A 19,642-nucleotide genomic window follows, 5' to 3' on the forward strand; every position below is an offset into this window, starting at 1 on the left:
ACACAATATGGGGTCCAAGTCAGAGGCCATGAAGGGAAATCTCAGCTTAGTCCACAAGGTTTTTTCCCCACAAACACTTGTTCACAAGTTTAATAAGAAAATAAAAAAGTTAAATTAGGCAAAAGCTCTGCTTGTTAGTAATTAGCAGGCAAATTTTACCTATAAAGTTCAGACACTATTAAAAAACAGAAAGACAATACTAACTCTATAACAGGAACAGCCTCTGCAATGAAAAGAATATGACAAATCACAATGAACACATGATTTAAGTATCATACAGAATAATAACAGCTTGACATATGCTGAGATCAAAATACAGTATTCCACTTCATTCATAAGCTCTCAGAAACGATACACTGCTCTGTGTACATGACTGCCCATTGACTGAATTAAATCCTTTCAACATTAAGCATTAGCCAACTGTCTAGAACCTGACTGTAATTTCAGAACACTCTTTTACTATTTTCCTTCAACCAAACCAATCATTTTTAGCTGAGGGCTCAGGGGGTGTCATATCTATCTTTCAGAACTGCAGCACAGGACTGTCGACAATATCTATAGCACACGTTAAACAAAATACTATTACACTTGAAATATTCCCTATTAAACTCAAAATGAACTTCAGGCAATGTTTGGAATGCATTTCTTTTGTTTTCAATTGCTTTCTTAGGCTTCCCATCTACATTGCAGGATACAGGAAAAAAGGAACATAGTAAGGAAAAGTAACGTTAGAAAAAGAAAAAAGTCAAAACAACAAAAAAACAACTTCTAAGCATTTCCATTGTCACCACTATGTGCTCCCAGCAAAGCTTTGGGTATAAGCAGCATTTAAAAGTGGGTGTGAGGGACAGAAACTAGCAAAAGCTAGGAGTTTTTTGTCACTTACATTTATCCCAGAAGGTTGTTGCCATTACTTCGGCAGTGCTCTCACTGGCTGGAAGGATCACGTGACCCAGGGAACTAAAATAGAAAAGTCTCAGTAGCAAGGAAACTGAACCAGAAGCACATTTGCAAGAAAACACGTATCACGGGAGTAATAACACGCCCTTAGCAGTGAAAGGTGATAAATCTAGATGGAAATTTATCCTGTATTGAAAACACACTGCCTTGTGCCGTGCAGACTGGCACCAGTCCCCCGTTCAGCACACGGGAAGTGTTTTCTGCAATAAATCTCAGTCCATGTCTATACGTAACTAAACACAGTAACTGCTCTAATAAATCTCAACAAGTTGTCAGACGTTATGAGAAAGTCTAATCTGTTACATTTAAAAATAAACAGGCACTGCTGAAACTTTTTCATCAGAGATCTTTATGGTTGGTTGTGTCTGGAAGGAAAGCAATTTAAAAAAAAAAAAAAAAAGAAAAAAAAGCATATGCTCTTCAAGTAATTAGAAAAGCTGTAAACACACTACAAGATTGCTTTTGATTCTTTTACAAGTAATGCAGTTGCAGAGCTATACACTATTAAAGTATGCACCATAAACCTGCAAATTCTAAGGCTCAAAGAACCGAAGGCAAAGGCTGCACAGATTAATTTGTGACTAAATATACCATATACAGTGCTATAATATTGCCTGATTTTGAAGTTGCTATTTATTTCTCTGTATCAGAAAATTGCTTTTCCAGTTTTGTAAAGCTTCTAGAAATAGTTCCAGCACAGTAATGATGTTTGGATTACAGGAAATGCACATTACCTTTGGTAACAGTTACCACTGTCACCATTTACTAGTTTATCAGATTTACTAGTAATCACATTGATCTAATTCTATGATTTATATTATGTCAAGTATTTAGTAATTTCTAATTAACATCAGGATAGTTATTACTGAAGGAAAAGTTACTGAAAGATGCAAACAGCAGTATGTAGCAATCAAGGAAAAATAAAATAAATATGTTGTTCAGATTAATAAAACAAGGATGGGAAATAACTTCTTGTTCTACTCAAATTCAGTCTTGCAATTATAAGCAAAATAAGTTTGCCCTTTGAATGCAATGGCTTACAAGGGCTTTGCACAGAGTCATATGATGGACACAATGGTTGAGGTTGGAAGGGATCTCTGGAGGTTATCCAGTCCCACCTTCTTCCTCAGAGTCCCCTACAGCTCATTACCCATGACTGTGTCTAGATGACTTTTAAAGATTTCCAGGGAAGAAGACTCTACAACCTTTCAAGGCAACCTATCTCGATGCTCAGACATCCAGGTGTTTGTTTTTATTATTAAAACAGTAGAGAACACAATGCAAAGCTGTTCACAGTAGACTCCCTCTGTGCAATAAAGGTTGAAATAAGACAAAGAAAAGCCAGTGAACTCAATTATTCTCATTTTATTGAATTAACACCAAGGTGGTTCTCCTTAATACTAGAATCTTAATTTTTCCCTCAAAACTATACTTTTGTATCAACATACACATACATATACTTCCTTGTGGACAAGAAGCAGGACATGAGCCAGAAGAATGTGTTTGCAGCCCAGAATGCCAACTATAAGCTGGACTGCATTAAAGAAGGAGTGGCCAGCAGGGAGAGGGAAGTGACTGTCCCCTTCTACTCAGCTCTGAAGTACTGCATCCAGGCCTGAGGCTCCCAGCACAGCAAAGATGCAGAGCTCTTGGAACGGCTCCAGAGGAGGGCCACAAAGATGATGAGAGGCTGGAGAACCTCTTTTATGGAATAAGGTTGAGGGAACTGGGCTTGTTTAGCTTAAAGAAGACTCTGTGGAGACTTCACTGTGGCCTTTCAGTACTTGAAGGGAGCATATAGACAGGAGGGGCAATGGCTATTTACATGGGTTGACAGTGATAGGAGAAGGGAGAATGGTTTAAAACTAAGACAGGGGAAATTCAGGTTAGATATTAGAAGGAAGTTTTTCCACTCAGAGGGTGGTGACACACTGGGACAGGTTGCACAAAAAGTATTATGATTACAGCAAAAGTGGGGTTGGTCTCTTCTCACTGGTGAAACGACAAGGGGAAATGGCCTCAAGTTGCTTCAGGGTACGTTTAGGTTGGATATCAGGAAACACTTCTTTACAGAGAGGGTTGTTAAGCACTGGAATAGGCTCCCCAGGGAGGTGGCCTAGTCACCATCCCTGGATGTTTAAGAACCATTTGAATGTGTTGCTCAGGGACATAATTTAGCGGAGGGTTGTTAGTTAGGGTACTATGGTTAGGTCATGGTTGGACTCAATGATATTTAAGGTCTTTTTCAACCTGAGTCATTCTATGATTCTGTGATTCTATGAACAGTGGCTTATAGAATCATTAAGGAAAAACCCACTAAGATATTCTACTCCAACAATCAATCTATCATCACCATGCCCACTAAAGCACTCTCCGAGAAAGCTGGTTACAATTACATACTCTTCACTGATCTAAGATGCCTGGATGAAAAGTCATCCCTTATGTCATCTTTAAATGTAATGTTTTACTGCTGGAAGGTTTTACCATCTGTCAAGAGAATGTTAAGATACGTGTTAATGCCCTTCTGAGAGTATTGTCACAGCGTCCACCTTTGTGGTCAGTCTTATACTGTTTTAGATATTTTATACCATATTTTTTCCAAATTGCACTTTCCAGTTTGAAATTATGAAAGCTGCAGAAGATATAGAGGAAGAAATACTGCAGCATTCCACTATAAATAACTTAATAGACAGAAATATATGCAAAACTAACATATAGGCTAAGACAGTAAATCAAGTGACTAAAGGAACAAATGGGGGAAAAGATACACACTCCCCTTTGAGGCAAAAAGCATAGAAAAGAAGCAGCACATCATCTACAAGAGTACAGAGCCTTAGGTGAAAAACATGAAAGAATGCCAGTAAATCCTGGAGACAAATACAGTGAGAAGGAAATCAGAAACAAAGCAGAACATCTGCTTGCACAGCTGGAACCATGGCACAAGGTCTGTAACTCTACAAACCTCCTCCTCCCATGTATTAGCATAGATGGACACAGATATTAGTGCACTGCCCATGTACATTCATCAAATGAGAAATTTGCATTTCAATATCAAATTGAATATTTATTTACTCAAATAACTCTCAATATAGACCTATTATTTCATAAAATTTCTACTGGAAGTGTGACAGAGGCAAACATGTTTGACAATCTCATACTATAATGAACATTATGGTACATTCTGATTTTCCAAAAACCAGTTCATGGCTAAAGAATACTATTAAAACAGTGTGCAGAACAGTTTTGCCAATTTAATTTGCTTGAACGGTTTATCTGTATCTCCTACTCTAGAGATGGCTGCTTCTACAAAAGGATTCTTTTCTCCTTGTTTAAAATTCATTCTCAATTCTCATCCTACCAAATGAAACAATCCCTAAAAGAAACATCAACACAAATTTTGTGCTGCAAGTGAGAAAAAGCATGGAAATACTAGGCATTTCCTGATCTGTTTATATATAATATTTCACAAATCCGAGACAATAACTCCACCACCAGCTTACAGATAATATTCTCAATAGATAGATAATAGATAAGCCAGTTTTATGCATGCCTTACATCCTCTAAGAAATGGGAAAAAGATGAAAAACCTAGGGTTATATAGCTTTATATGACATCTGCCATCCCAGTTATGAATATGTCACAACTACAATCTACTGTAACAAATATTGTAAAGTTGGTCAGACCTAAAAGTCCTATTATTTTTGAAGACTGATACATAAGCATTTTCATTTAAAACAAATTAAGTAAAAGATATTCATGCCATTTTGTGTAGGTGAGGCTTAGCTTTGGGTTATTTTCATACAATTCAACTCCATGAGCCATTTTGCTGGATTGATTAAACAAATTCAGTCTGTTTAAAAAAATAAATAAAAAGAAGTCCTCATCAACTTCTTCTCTGTTACCTAACATTAGTAATCAATTTAAATTCTGTGCAACTGGAATTTAGCCTTTAATACAGAACAAAAATTTTGTTCAGAAAAATATAAACTTAAGAGTATAAGTATGAACCAAACAGCTGGACAACTAAGAATCGAGACAGTGTTCAGAAGCATTGAAACTTTCACAGAAAATCTCAGGCTGAAACAGGGTTTTTTCCAATAAAACACATCTGTTATCAATATCAAATATGTAATTTGGGCCTCACATTTCCCATACACTCTTCAGTAACAAACTCATTGGCATCATTATCACCATCTGCTCAATAAAGGTCAGATTTACATGAATAAGTTAATTCCTAGAAACATAACATTAAAAGTGATATAAATCAAAATTTTAAACAAATTAATTTTCTTGTAACAGCTGTAGAGCATCAAGGTACACAAAGTCAATTTAATGCACTGGACAGATTCCTTTTTACCTGCAATGGGCTTTATAACAAACCCAAGAGTATCCAGAAACTTTGTATACATAGATAGTTTTGTTTTGTTTTTTTTTTCCTCCTAACATCAAGTTCATGAATACCAAAGTCATCTGAGCTAGGTGAATCTGAATGATTTATACTGTATGGATTTAATATCTGAAGTGTCCCACTATATAATTTTTTTCCGCTACAGCCAGACTTCACTGCAAACTGGAATCAACTTCCTTGTTTCTCACAGGAACATAATTAGGCACAAACTTTGCAAACTTTTCCTAGCATTAAACTGATGCCCCAGAAAATGCAATCTTATTTGATTTAGTGAATCTAGAAATTCTTTTACTGTTTCTGTTATATAATGGAAAAATCCCAGCAGCCTATCTGGTTGAAAGACACAAGTGACTATTATTTATTGGGGGTACTTCAACATCCGAAGATGCAATCAGGCACAGACGGAATAAATCTGGTTGTCATAAAGCTACCATCGTATGACCTCTTGAAGTGATACAGAGAGAGAAAGTCTACAGAGTTTAGCAAGTAAAATGCTTTGCTGGAAATGTACATTACAGAGTTGATTTAGAGCTTCATTAACATTCATAAAACAGTTGACACTGAATGCTTTTATTTCTATGAGATATTAAAAATATATTTGAGAAAGTGACAATTTAAAATATATGCATTCCATTGCATGAGCCTAGACTGGATAAAAAAATTGTATACGAAGAAGATCCATCTCCATTAAATTTGATGCTATCATTGTGTACATGTATTCTTTCTAAGACTAAGAACTGTCTGGAGTGAAGAAGCATTGTTAACATCCTGACAAAACCAGACATGTAATGAGTGACAGGCTAGTAGTAATAAAGCAAGGAGTCCTTTTCAACTGTTTCAATACCTACACAGTATATAAGCCACCTCTAATCAAAAGAAATTTTCAGAGCTCAGAAACTCAGTGGTAAATACAATTAAGGAATTGGCAGACACTGAAGAACACAACGCATATTATAGGTGCATATGTACAGCTGGAGAGCACGCATAAACACAAAAAACTTGGAAAAAGAGAAAATGTAAGGAGGGAAACAAAGGAGATACAAAGTTCACAGGGATGTATTAACAGTCTATTGCTTTCTGGTAATCATTATATTTGTTATGTTGTTACCTGTAGAAGGCTGAGTTTCCTGATTGTCACTACAGCTGTGTAGACATATTTGAAGTATTATTCAGATAAGGCATTGGTCAAATTGCAAACACAGTGACAAAAACATTCAACACAAATTACAAAATCTGCTTCATTACAAGTACACTGTATGCTGCCACAACTGCGTGTGGTCCAGCAATTTAAAATTACTTAGAGTCTGCGATCCCAGATTTCAGTACAGTATAGATGTACCCTAAGCAAGCTACACGCTCACACAGATTATCCATCTTTAGTGAAAAACTTGAAAGTTTCACAAAAAGATCCCATAGAAAATACAATATGCATGACTGTAATTTTTAAGATCAGAGAGCCTAAACAAAACCAATCTGTAAAGACTACACAGTGACTAAAACTGGTAGGGGTTAGCTCTTAATCTTTTACCTTAGAGAATTTCTTCCTCAGACATATAGGAGTAAAATGCAAATACTTGTTATTGTTTATTTTTTCTCCTTCACAATATATTTTTCATCTCATTTTCTAATAAGAAAGGAAGAAAGAAAAAAGTCATGTTTCTAGGATTCAAGAACACATTTCAACCCAAAAAGTGAGTGGTTTGTCAAGCAATAAGAAAACAATAACCACATTTTAAGAGATTTAATAATATCTTAAATTAAGCAAGTATCAGAATGCCCAGCTAATTCATACAAACCAGTGAATACAAAACAGAAAACTAAATTTGCTCTCACAATCTTTTCCAGTTGAAGCTTAAATAAAGATCAAAATTGATTATCCCTGCCTTCTTACTTTAGTAGCAAAATTTAATAACAGATATCATTTAAATTTTGTGGGTAATTCCTGAAATGAATAAAAGCTTAGTGAAGTCAAGGAAAGACAGTAACTATTTCTTTTTATGGTTTTCTGTGACATGGAAATTAATTTAAAAAAAAAAAAAAAATCAAAAGGGATGGAAAAGGAATGGATTAGATGATCATCAGGAGAAATTTATGAGGAAAAAAAAAAAAAAAAAAAGAAATTCCCCTTCTCTCCTTTGCTCTCACTTTTCATAGAATCATAGAACCACTAAGGTTGGAAAAAGCTTCTAAGCTCATGTAGTCCAACCATCCCATATGCCACCAATACTGCCCATTAAACAGTGTTCCTTAGTACAATAACCAAGTGTTTCTTGAACACCTCCCAGGATTGTGACTCCACCACCTCCCTGGGCAGCCCATTCTAGTACCTGACCATTCTTTCAGAGAAGCTTTTCCTAATATCCAACCTGAACTTCCTATGGTGCAGCTCAAGGCCATTCCCTCTAGTTCTTTCACTAGTTTTCCAGGAGAAGAACATGACCCCCACTTTGCCACAACCTCCCTTCAGGCAGTTGTAAAAAGTTGTAAGTTCTCCCATGAGCCTCCTCTTCTCCTGACTAAATACTCCAAGTTCCCTCAGCTGCTCTTCAGAGTTGTGCTCCAGAACCCTCACCAGCTTCACGGCCCTTCTCTGGACATGCTCCAGGTCCCTAATGTCTTTCTTATAGCAAGGGGCCCAAAACTGAACATAGTACAGAAGGTGTGGCCTCATCAGGTATGCATGAGTACAGAGGAAAAATCACTTCCCTGCTCCTGCTAGCTGCAGTCTTTCCAATAAAAGCCAGTATGCCATTGGCCTTCTTGGCCACCTGGGCACCCTGCCAGCTCATGTTCAGCCAAGCATTGACCAACACCCCCAGGTCTATTTCCTTTACATAGTCTTCCAGCCACTCTGCTCCAAGTCCTTCCAACTTTTCATTTAATTATGAACACATGAAAGTGCTGAAGAGCGTGAGAAAAAAACTACTAACAGATCGTCATAAACATCTTGTTTGACAGAAGGGAAATGGCTAGTGTCAAATACTCGAAAAAGGAAGTCTTCGTGTTTAAATATATATAGAGATGTAAAATAATAGTTTTCTATCAAAAAAATATTTTATCATGAAAAAAACCACAATTTAAATATATATATATTTTTCATTTTTAATGGGGAAAAATATCGTGGAACTGGGCTTAATTTTGTAAATATTTCTTGAGGAACCCCATATTTTTTCCCAAAAATGTCATCCATTTCTAATTGTACCATCTAGCTAATACTAGATACAGTGGGACTGCAGATCAGGCACAGTAAGGAAATGTTTCATACTACAGTATGCATGCCATCAACTTGAAAAATGTACAGTGAGATGATCTTTACAGAAGTCATCTCAGTCAGTCACTGACTGGTACTGGCCCTCGATATGAGTTTCCCTGCCTTCACAGTCAGGACAAGATGGGCATAGCAGCCAGAAACCTTGGCAGGTTGAACTTCTGGCCTCACCCACCTGGGACATTCAGTTATCCCTGCTGAGATCTAGTTTTCAGCAGCAACCCATACCTCTTCCCATCAGCACTAAGGTACATACTGCCTCTCCTACTCCATATTCATATAATTTCAGCCTTATTACATAGGTTGCTCCAAAAGTAATGACTCTTATTTCCACAAAAAGCACAGGAGATACAAAGGGTACAATAACACTGATAGAGCAAAATCTCATCTACAAACCAATATTTTTTAACAGACACCACCATTAGCTATGCATTTTCACCAGTAATGAATGTGAACCTGCATATGCACTCAAAAATCTGCACCAGCAGAGGTGACCCACTGTTTCACTCTGCTGTGATGGCATTGTCTTTGCAACATACCACTCATCACCTCACTGTGCTCACATCCACTGTTTGGTCTCCAGAAATGTTCAGCAAGCATTGAGGAATGTCAGTGGATGCTATTTTTTCCACATGGAGTAATTCAGTGGCACACCATTTCTTCATAAACAGTTCCATATCAGATGCTATTTTGTCAGACTGCCCCTTTGGTGCCATCTGTCACATAGCAACAAAATACTAATAACATAATACTGTCAGGAAGGTTCAACCTCTACTGCCATACCACCGACATCCACTTGGGCCAACAGACTGTGGGCCAACAGAATTAAATAGGAGGCACTACATTCAGAGCAGCCCTCATATTTCTGTGTCATGGAAGTAGGGTGCTCAATAAGAGAGTCTGCACACAAAGACTAGTAAGAGGACTGATGGAGAAAAATGTGTTACCTAGATTTTCAGTGGAGGAACTGAGTAAAGAGTAAAAAAGGAAAGTTCTTTTCCTTCTCTTAATTCTCATCTCCTTTCAAAATTTCATTTACATTTGTGTTAATTCAACATTTTAGATTTGTTTAATCTAAATTTGACCAGAAGACCCCTTGTTGTTGCCTCTCAGTGATTACTGATAGCCTCTTGAGAAAATGGGATGAGCCCTGATGCACCTGGCACAGATGCTATAGTACACAGACTAATTCCACAAACCATGAGGCCAATCAACCAAAAAATTCAACCTCACCCCTGAAAGCAGAAATTCCTATGACTACCATGAGTAAAGCATTAACAGAGAAAATATATAGCATTGTCCAGAAACACAGCTGAGGGAACAACTTTCTTCCTAAATAGCATGAAGTTAAATGAGCATAAGTAGCCAGGAACCAGTACACAGCTGCATTCTTGAATCTTCAAACAACATTGCCAGCTTTCACCTGCTCCCCATCTGTTCAGTAACACAGACAACCATGAACATAAATAAAGTTTGAAGTCTGTCTTCCACAGGCCCAGTGCTCTGTGTGCTGGATATATTAAAAAAAAAAAAAATAAAAAAAAAAAAATAAAAAAAAAAAATCTCTGCTTTTGGGGTACAAGTGGAAAAAGGAAAGCTAAATGCACAAGGGATTAAGTTTCTATACAGCTGGTCCAGGACTGCAGAATAAACTCCTAAGAAAAAACATGTTCTCATTGCTCAAGTTAGTCTCTGTTTGTCACATCTTACTGGTCTTACTGGCAGCCAGATGATGCCACAAAAGTTTTCTATCACATCCACCATCTGGGAAGACTGAAATTGCGTAGTTCATTTTCCCTCTGACTACCAATTGCTGATCTTACCCCACATACATCTGAGAGCTTGGTTCCCAGGAAAGTAGGTCTCCAGTTGGATAAAAGCAATGTTCCAGGCAACTGCAACCTTCAAATATGAGTCACCTACAGAAGTAGTGCTGGGGAGCAAATTCTGCCTGCTGTATTTAGAGAAATAAAGGCCATCAGTCAGTTGACAGGGGAGGCTGTGCTGAACCAACAACTGCCCAGCAGAAAGTTTTCAATGCTATGTAAATGTCTATATGCGAGCAGGAGAAGGTAAGCACCCACAGCATTTCTCCCTATGCTTATTCAATATCCAACTGTTTTCATGTACAGAGACTTTGTGAGCCAGATGAAGCCTGTAAGCCACATAAAAATGTGTATGCAATCACAAAGGTTATTCAAGGAAAGGGAACAGAAATCCAAAGACTTCCTTCTCTCAGCTCTCTCAGTTTAACATGCTGCATTTTCAGTAAACATACTCCTGAGAAAAAGCTACAAAAAGCGAAAAACTGAGAAATACGGAATATAATTAAAACAAAGATCTTCTGCCCAGTTCTTAATCAGTTTCAGGACAATATAGCACAAACTATCAGTAAGTTTATTTGTAAAAGCACACTTTTTAATAATAAACAATATATGTAAATCTTTTTGTAACAAGAGAGAAAAGTACAACACTAAGATATGTAAGATGGAAAATAACAAAAAGAACTGGCTTTAATTTTCAATTCTACTCTTTTTAAATAAATAAAAACTCTTCCCCAAAGTAAAAAAAAAAAAAATAATAAAGAAAAAAAATTATAAGTTCAAGAAAGAGTATTATGAGGCCTCAGAAAAATAAACAGCAAGATATTGACAAATTTATGGGGACATGCAAACCAACTTCTAAACTTGTGCACTATTTAAGCAGTAGCAGCAGATGAATGGTTCTTTCACATACAAGCCAAGAACATTCTTTGAACTTTGTGTCTGAAGTATGCATTGCTCCTCAGAAAGGAAGCAATCCTTGTTCAGACATCTGTGTCTGAAATAAAGGTGAATTGAAGAAAAATGGTGTAATAAACTTTATAAGTACTAATAGATTAATAAATTAATAGGAGAAAGAAAGGTTTAAGGAAAAGAGGGAGAGGCTGAGTTATCATGCAGGCCAAAGATTTCAGCAAAGAGCAAGATGAATGCATCTCAGCAAACACAGTCAGATGATGTAACTGTGTCCTTATGCCCCATTTGCTTCCTTTCAAGCATATTTCTTACCTCAAACTTCTATTTCAAACAAACATGCATTCTTCCTGCTTCCAGCTTTTTTCACCAATCTGCTAATCCCAAATATCAGAAAAAAACAAGGTCTTAGTTCACATAAAGACATGGCCTGGGTTTGGAGTGGTGGCTTGATATTTTTTTAATATATTTTGTGTGTATATGTTTTTAAATATATATATATTTCATATACACACACACACATATACGTATTTCCTTTTGAGCAAAACTTTCCAGCTTTTCTCTGCATTTCTGAGGAGAAGTTTGTGTAAAGTAATCATATGACTGTGTTTGGTGGTCTGTTTGTTTTTTTAATGACGAAATCGCCATGTTGTTCAACTTGCATTAATATCATGTGGTAGTTCCTCATGCAGCATTCTTCATGTCTGCTCCTTGCCAGAAGTCCTATCTACCTTCAAGTCACCATACCTCTCAGTCACCTGTCTCAGATTTGATCCCAAACTGTATTCCTCAAGCCCCTAGTCTACTCACTGTCCTCTTCATTGCCTTTCCAACACAAACATTTTGTTTTCCTTCCACCACATTCACTTATTTGGTTTTACTCCAGAGTTAGTAGCCTGGAGAACAGATTGAAATCATTTCTCATCCCACATCTCCTCTGGCCTGAACTGTTTCATCCCCTCTTCAAGGCCTCTCAGGATGAGGAAAGCAAAGTTAACCCAGCAAGTATTTTTTCCCTGCTTCTGTCACCCCAACATGTGCTCAAGTCCTCCTTTCACAGCATTCCCCAAACAGTGTTTGCACCTCTAGCAGCTCATCCAGGCCCTGTGCAATCATGATGTCCCACCATTTATTTTTTCATTTCTGGGCCACAGAAAGAGCAATTAAATCCACACTTTGCTGCTTAGGCTTAAGTCTCAAAGGAGAAAACATTTTAAGACCCTTCCCAAAGCAAACATAACCTAGTGATTTCTGCATTTCATTGAAAACAAGGAAGTCCTTCACTGGAAGGACTCTCTTGAAGCATAAATCATCATCCAGATGAAAAATCCCTTTACAGTCCAGTACTACAGCCCAGATAAAATTAGGGATTAATTTAATCTCCTATTATCATTAATTTTATTTTTAATTAAAGGATTTAATAATATTTCACAATTCAGAGTTAGACTTCACAACAGCAAGGACATCCAAACCAATGCTGATACATATGCCTGAACAACACAAAGGATAAGAGTATTGCTCACAGTGATCAAAAAAGGAAGTAAAGATGATGAGTGGAGAAGAGGAAAGGACATATGTACAGCAGGGTATAATACAAGAATGGTGATATAATAGATAACCAAAAGTTATCTATAGGAAAAACTCACCAATTCTGAGACCTTCAATCTAGATGGAGAATGCTGAGGTTGGTCACCCAAACTCCGCAAAGGAGCAATCTCCAAAAGAGATGCTGCCATCATGGTGGTCAACCCTTAAATGAAGTCTAGGAGAGGTGGAAACAAGCTCTACCCCTTCCAGGAGTACAGCTGGATTACCTTCACCTGTGCTCCCACAGCTGACCTGACACTTGCCTCAGATGGCTAATCAGAGGTTCAGGCTGTGGTTAACAGTCTCCTATATGACATATGAAAAAAGTTACGTTTTAGCTCTGTTTATTTGGAGTCGATGGTCAATCATTAATGATAAGTGTGCCAAGATTTTGGACAAAATAGAAAGAGCTGAAGTAGAATTCAGTGTTTGTTAGGCTCCTCCCCTTCCTTGCGCACCCACTGAGAACACCAGAAAATAGTGATGGAGGAAAGAATTAATTGCATAGAGAGGAACATGCAGGTGAGTACTAAAAAAAAAAGTTAACACTTATTGCTGGGATTAAGGACATTTTTTTGTTGTTATCGTTACAACGAACTGGAAAAGATAATACCGATAATTAGGGGAAAAAAAAAAAAAAAAAAAAAAGAAGAAACAGCTCAGGAGAAAAAGTAGAATGATGCATCTTCATAACAGGTAAGAAGAAAAGAATTTTCAAATCCATTAGTAACTGAGGATGATGTTAACCAACAACAATTAGAGATAGCTTGTACCCAAGCTGCAGCTTCAGCTAGCAAAATAAAACTTTGTCTTATTAGTCTTGCATCAGGGTAGTTCAAAAAGTCTTTTTTTTTTTTTTTTTTTTTTTTTGGCACATCACTGAAAATCCTCACCATTATTTCTGCTCATCACACTGATGTGATCACACCTGTTCATCAGAGATGGGGACATAAACCTGGAAGATGTAAAAATTGGTTATCGTGCACAGATTTTGATCACTTCACAGATGTTAGTACTTTCAGATTACTGAAAGCAAATGCAAAGTACTAGGTCGTCTCTGATGGAACAGGGAACTTGATCCCATAAATCACAGAATCTTAGTTGGTTAGGACCCACAAGGATCAGTCACTGAGTCCAACTCCTGGCCCCACACAGGACCACCCATTAGTCAAACCCTACATCTGAGAACACTGGGCCTGATGCACCTTGAAAACTAAAAATAGTAAAACAATGATTCTGACAAAGTTCAAGACGTTCTGAATGACTTCGGTCATTAGACATATTTAAATGCCTGGTATCAAGCAGTTCAGCATGAAGACACTAGATCTGCTTCTGGCCTTCTAGCTACAGTGAGGGATAATGACTCTCTATCTGATATTCAGCAGAAGAGTTGGGTCTGCAGTAATCAGCTGTGTTGATCTCAAAACCAGTATTGGATCTCAGCTTCCCCAAGGATTTAGAAACTCTTTTTTCCAGGGCTCTTTTGTCCTCTGGCTGGAGGTAAGTGGAAATTTTATAACATCTGTACAAGAGTACAGACAATGAATCCCACAGTAAATTCTAAGAATTATCTTGTGGAGAAGGGCTGCCAATCTTTTTAAAAAGTTATTAATATCTAGGGAGAGACCAGAGGAAAGGATAAAAGGGAGTAAAGTACTCCAGTCCAAAAGGAAAAGAAAAAAAAAAAAGCCAGAGAGTGTTTCTGTTAATCTTCCTGTAAGTTTATCTTTATTGTTCTACAAGGAATGGAACAAATACTAAAAAAAAATATTTACTGGCTAGCAATGAGTTTGTGTGAATCAAAGAGTATGAACTTAGAAAAAGCTTGACAGAAAACCATTTATTTAAAAAAAAAAAATAGTGAAAGAAGGGAATACATTAAGCATGTGACAGAATGAAAGACATTTGATGTCTTATACGAATCGTAATTTAAAAAATTAATATCAGCTGACCTGGATAGCAACATTGCCAAATTAAGTGGTTCTCTATAGTTACATTGTTCTAACCATTCAAAACCCGCAAAGGATGCAGAATGCAATCTGTAATAGGATAAGGTTCAAAACAGTTTTAAATCCTTTGTGGACATAATCAGATGTTGCAGTTTTCCCACTGTGTAGTCACGTTCCTCTTTGAACCCGCAAACCATGCACTAACCCCTTAAAATACCACTTACTTGCTGGCAAAAATATCTCAAATTCTCCAGCCTTTGGTCTAGAAATGATTCAGCACAGCTTGCCCATGGTTACCACCTGCTTACCACAAATTGTGAATGTTTTCAGGAGAAAACAATGGGACGGGGAGGAAGGAAACCAGGACAGCATCCTCTTCTACCTAAGGAGCAGAATCTGTGTGTCTGACAGCACTGGCTGTGCACAGGGAGCCACATCAGAAGGAGAAACTGGCCACTTAAGCATTATTAGAATGCCTTGTCGAGGACCTCTACTGGATCAACTATAGAAAGTGAACTGAAAGTCCATGCTACTAAGATATCTATAAGAAATTAGCCAACCTAAGAACAGTTGAATTGAGAGGCAGATGGCAAAGAGAAGCTGTCAGTGCATGTGTTAGCATGCTCCTCTTCAGCTCAGGCATCACTTCTCTCCTGGATGTTGAGCTTGTGAGGGGAAGGATGTGATCTTTTCAGACGTAGTAAGAAACTGGAGAAACATGTTACCTTGCAGACATCTACAAGTGAGAGGGTACTATCTTAAGGACTTTGGGACATCAAGATATCACATTAATTCTGGGCAACCCTTTTTGAGCTTTTTGAAAGGTATAACACCTCACAAAATCTGTTTTGGCTGAGTGTTAAGATTGCTTCGGTGGTCAGGAATGTAAAAGGTGCCAAGGAAGAAGAAAATACATTTAATGTGGTGGGAAGAATAATAAGGGGTGGGGTTAAATTAAAACGAAAAGATAGGAATAATCCTTGTGAATTAATGAATAATTTCTGACTCTGAAGAAGTCTTCCAAATCAGTCATAAGATAATGTCTTCGGGCTTCTAAATCCAGAGCATGTCAAACACTTAAAAACAATCAAATCTATGGAAAATATGTCCAAAGGTACCAAAAATCTGAAATAGATGGTCATCTCTTAATTTCTTTTGTTTGTTCAATGAAGTACTGCATTATTCCTTAACCAAACATAGAAAACATAGCATAGGAACCTATTTTTATTATGAAGCTGATTTTTTAAAAAGCTAATTTAAATAAACCAATTTACAAATAAATAGTGTCTAATCCTGTTACTGCCTGGATTAGACTATAACTCACTCTGTAGAGCAGCTTTGCTGCTTCTAGGACCTTGAGTTCTAAATCTGAAAGCTCCCACAGCCTCCATATAACCGTGAACAATCTTCCTCTTATCTGATTGCTAAGAAAGAGTCATTCTGGGCTCTGTCTTCTGTCCTGAATTTAAAAATAGACTCTTTTACACAAATTCTGTCTGAATATTCTACCGCGTGCTGTATGACAGCCCCAGCCTGTTAGTCCTTTATGGCAGAGAGAGAAAAGGCTGCTCCTTTGAATGATTTACTACTCTCTTTGTATTTTCACTGACACAATAATTACTTTCTCTGCTTTTTTTAAGAGCCTTTCTATGCAACTCCCCCATATCCATCATCAAGCTTAACGAGTGCAGGAGGCAAATGCTTTAAAGTGCTCTTTTCCAAGGACTGAGACACAGATGTCTTTTTGGTAATGTTGCATGCCACTGACCCCAATGCAAATTCTATGTCTTCCATTGGTGCACCATTCAGACATAACTTGCTAAGTAAGGGTTCGAGCTTTTTCATGGTTTTTCTTTATTTGGTGGGGAGGTGGTTGATTTCTTAGAATGTTGTTTCAGTTCCCAGCCTTCACTTAGAAAGTTAATCTTAATATTGTTGCACTTTTCATCAATCAATGTATATGCAAAGATATAGCCTCATTTCAAATTATAAAAGATACTAACCAGCAAAGAGAGATACATTCACTTAATCACTCTTCAGAGTTCAATCTTTCTGAGCAAACAGAGTAGAAGCCAAGCGTGTGGTACATGCATTATGGTTGCACCTAACTCTGTAATGCTGCCTTCTGTTTCAATAACGCTTACGCAAACTGGCATGCTTGGGATTTTACCCTATTCGGTTTCTTCTAATTTTCTACACATACTTTTTGCTACTTCTTGAAACCCAATATTAACTCTGTTTTTGAAGCAGTAACCTTGTTCTTTTTCTTCCCACAGAATAACAGTGATAGTTACTATTTTTAATTCCATTTTATGCCCATCATTAATTGCCCAAAAACTTGCACCCTAAAATAACTCCTGAAAGAAGGTCAAAAGAAATCCCGAATTAAAAATGCACAGAGGTTCCCCTCTGGAAGATGAAAGAGTATTTCTACTCAAGTAAAAAAAAAAATAAATAAATAAAATAAAAATAAAAATAAAAATAAAAATAAAAATAAAAATTCCTTTCAAACTTCTGGTAAAAATGCATGTTGGGAAACTGCTTTGGTTTCTGGTAGCAGTACAGCAATATAATGAATTCCTTAGTTTAGAGAGCTGGTCTGTTTCTTCTAGTGTCTGATCTCTGTCACTAGTGAGAAGCAGATGCAGTATTTCCTGAAATGGATCTGCTTTATCTGTCTACCAACCCTGAGTGGATCTCTTTTCCACGTATTTATCAACTTGCCCTTGAATACATGTAAACTATCACACCTAAATTATACATAGTATCATCTGAGAGGAATTTCCTGTCTGCTGCATGAAAAACATTTCTTTTTTTTGTTTGTTTTTAACTTGGCTTCTATTAGTTTCCTTGCATTGAAAGACAACAGACAATGCTGATCACAACTGTGCAGAGATTTATTATCTAATGCCCCCAGATCATCTGTTTTCATAGTGAAGAATCCTAGCCTATATACCTCAGAGCATGAGCAGAACTGATGAGTATGTAAGCCTTAAAGACAATGCTAACGAAGTTATTCCCTCCAGGTGCATAAGTCTATATTGTTAACAAAAATGCTGTTAACAAGTGATATTTATTTTATTTTATTTTTTAATAGTCAGACCTTCTTATCCCACTGTGTCTTTTGATTAGAATAGAGCCAAAGGGCAGATTTTCACTTCTGTATTCATTTTACATTAAGGGAAACCAAATTATAAAGTTGTAATTTAGAGATATTGTTAAACCAAATGCACAAAGCAGAAGACAGAGAATATTTGGTTAGGCAACCACAGCATCCCACCTATTCATAAGAGCACTAATTTGCTGTATTCAGCACTGATGGATTCTTGGATGAATAATTAACATCAAAAAAAATGCAAACAAATCAGCATCCAGAGGACTGTAAAGATATAAGAGTATTCAAATAGAAGAGGAGGTGAAAAGATGAGAAGATTATACTGATTGGTTTTGTTTTCTCTGAAGAAGCAGAGGCCGGGGGCAAACATAATGATGATCTTACCACAGGTAACAGTGCTGCCATAACGAGGACAGTAATCAACAGCATTACATGACCACCATGGGAAACAAAATTAGCAAGATGAGTTGGACATTACAGACAGTTTTCTAATAGTCAGAGGAAGCAAATGCCAAATAATCTATCTAAAGAGATCTGGAATCTTCTCTCCAGAGGATTTTTAACGTCTTCTAGGGTGGCATGCTTCATCCTTCCCCAGTCTATACAGATAAGTTAATTTCCAAAATCCCTCTTCATCCCTTCAATGGTTTCCCATTCATGTAACATGTGGTTTTAATGGGACACAGCTGCCTAAAAGCATTTTATGAGTTCTGGTAACTAGCCAAAAGACCAATATATGGACCTGTGAACAGCAGGAACAGGACACCAGAGCTATTGTTTCTAGTCATATGGTTTCATTTGAATATTATTTGATTTGAAGAAAAATAAATCTTGCCTATTCAGTTTTTGCTGATTCAGTCTGTTTAAGACATACACAGTGGGAAAACAACATAATTGAAGCTCTCATTCTGAATTCAAAATTTCCAAATTGCTAAGTGTACCAGGGGGCTCTCATGACAACACAAACAGAACTTGTTCTTAGGAATAGTCCTAGCTGCTATTATGTTCCAATTAAAACATATTTTTGGCCTGTTTTTTGTGTTTTGTTGTTGATGATGCTTGTTTGTTTTTGTCTCTGCTTACTATAACAACTGCTATGACCTAATGGGAGCTCAAGTTGTAGCATATTCTCCAATTTTATAGCCATTCTGCTTCTTCATATACTATAAAATCACACACCTTCTGTTTTCTCGTGGCAGAATTTGCTCTGATTTTGCAAGCAGAAGTATATGATCATGGACTGCTGCATCTAAAGAAAGCAAGATTCAGTGTTAAATCCTTCTCGTGACAACTCAGTGACAATGTGTGAACAAGTCTTTGCCTCATTACACACTAATGGATGATTACAAAAAGATATCACACTGGTGCTCTTTAATTTGATGATGTTACTTTATTCTTGGTATTCTTGTCTCACTTCACCTTCTCATATAATTAGTGAAGAAAGGTAGGTCCCAAACTACAGACTAAGCCCTCTCCACTGAGCAGAAAAACAGATACCAATTCTAATAGGCACCTAAGTAAAATGCTATAATTTATAAGCATGAACCTTCTCCTTTGGGTACAGTCTTCCAGTGCCAGGTAAAATTATTACGTAAAAATTTTGCTCTACCAGGGCCTCAA

The 19,642-nt window shown here is 37.0% G+C and overlaps 1 protein-coding gene and 1 long non-coding RNA gene across 2 annotated transcripts in view; both read right to left on the minus strand.

Annotated features, from left to right (window-relative positions):
* Nucleotides 1-19,642, minus strand: part of ESR1 (estrogen receptor 1) — a 178,834-nt gene that overhangs the window by 155,787 nt on the left and 3,405 nt on the right. Inside the window, exon 2 of the mRNA XM_072333319.1 lies at nucleotides 887-960. Coding sequence (XP_072189420.1) covers nucleotides 887-960 — 74 coding nt within the window. The remainder of the gene's footprint in view (nucleotides 1-886; nucleotides 961-19,642) is intronic.
* LOC140250544 (uncharacterized) lies at nucleotides 10,478-13,082 on the minus strand. Its single transcript, XR_011903202.1, has 3 exons — nucleotides 13,018-13,082; nucleotides 11,687-11,745; nucleotides 10,478-10,590 (listed from the first exon to the last, which is right to left on the minus strand). It is a non-coding gene; the product is annotated as an uncharacterized lncRNA (long non-coding RNA).

Source organism: Excalfactoria chinensis, chromosome 3, assembly GCF_039878825.1.
Source record: "Excalfactoria chinensis isolate bCotChi1 chromosome 3, bCotChi1.hap2, whole genome shotgun sequence".
In the NCBI taxonomy this organism is placed as follows: Eukaryota; Metazoa; Chordata; class Aves; order Galliformes; family Phasianidae; genus Excalfactoria; species Excalfactoria chinensis.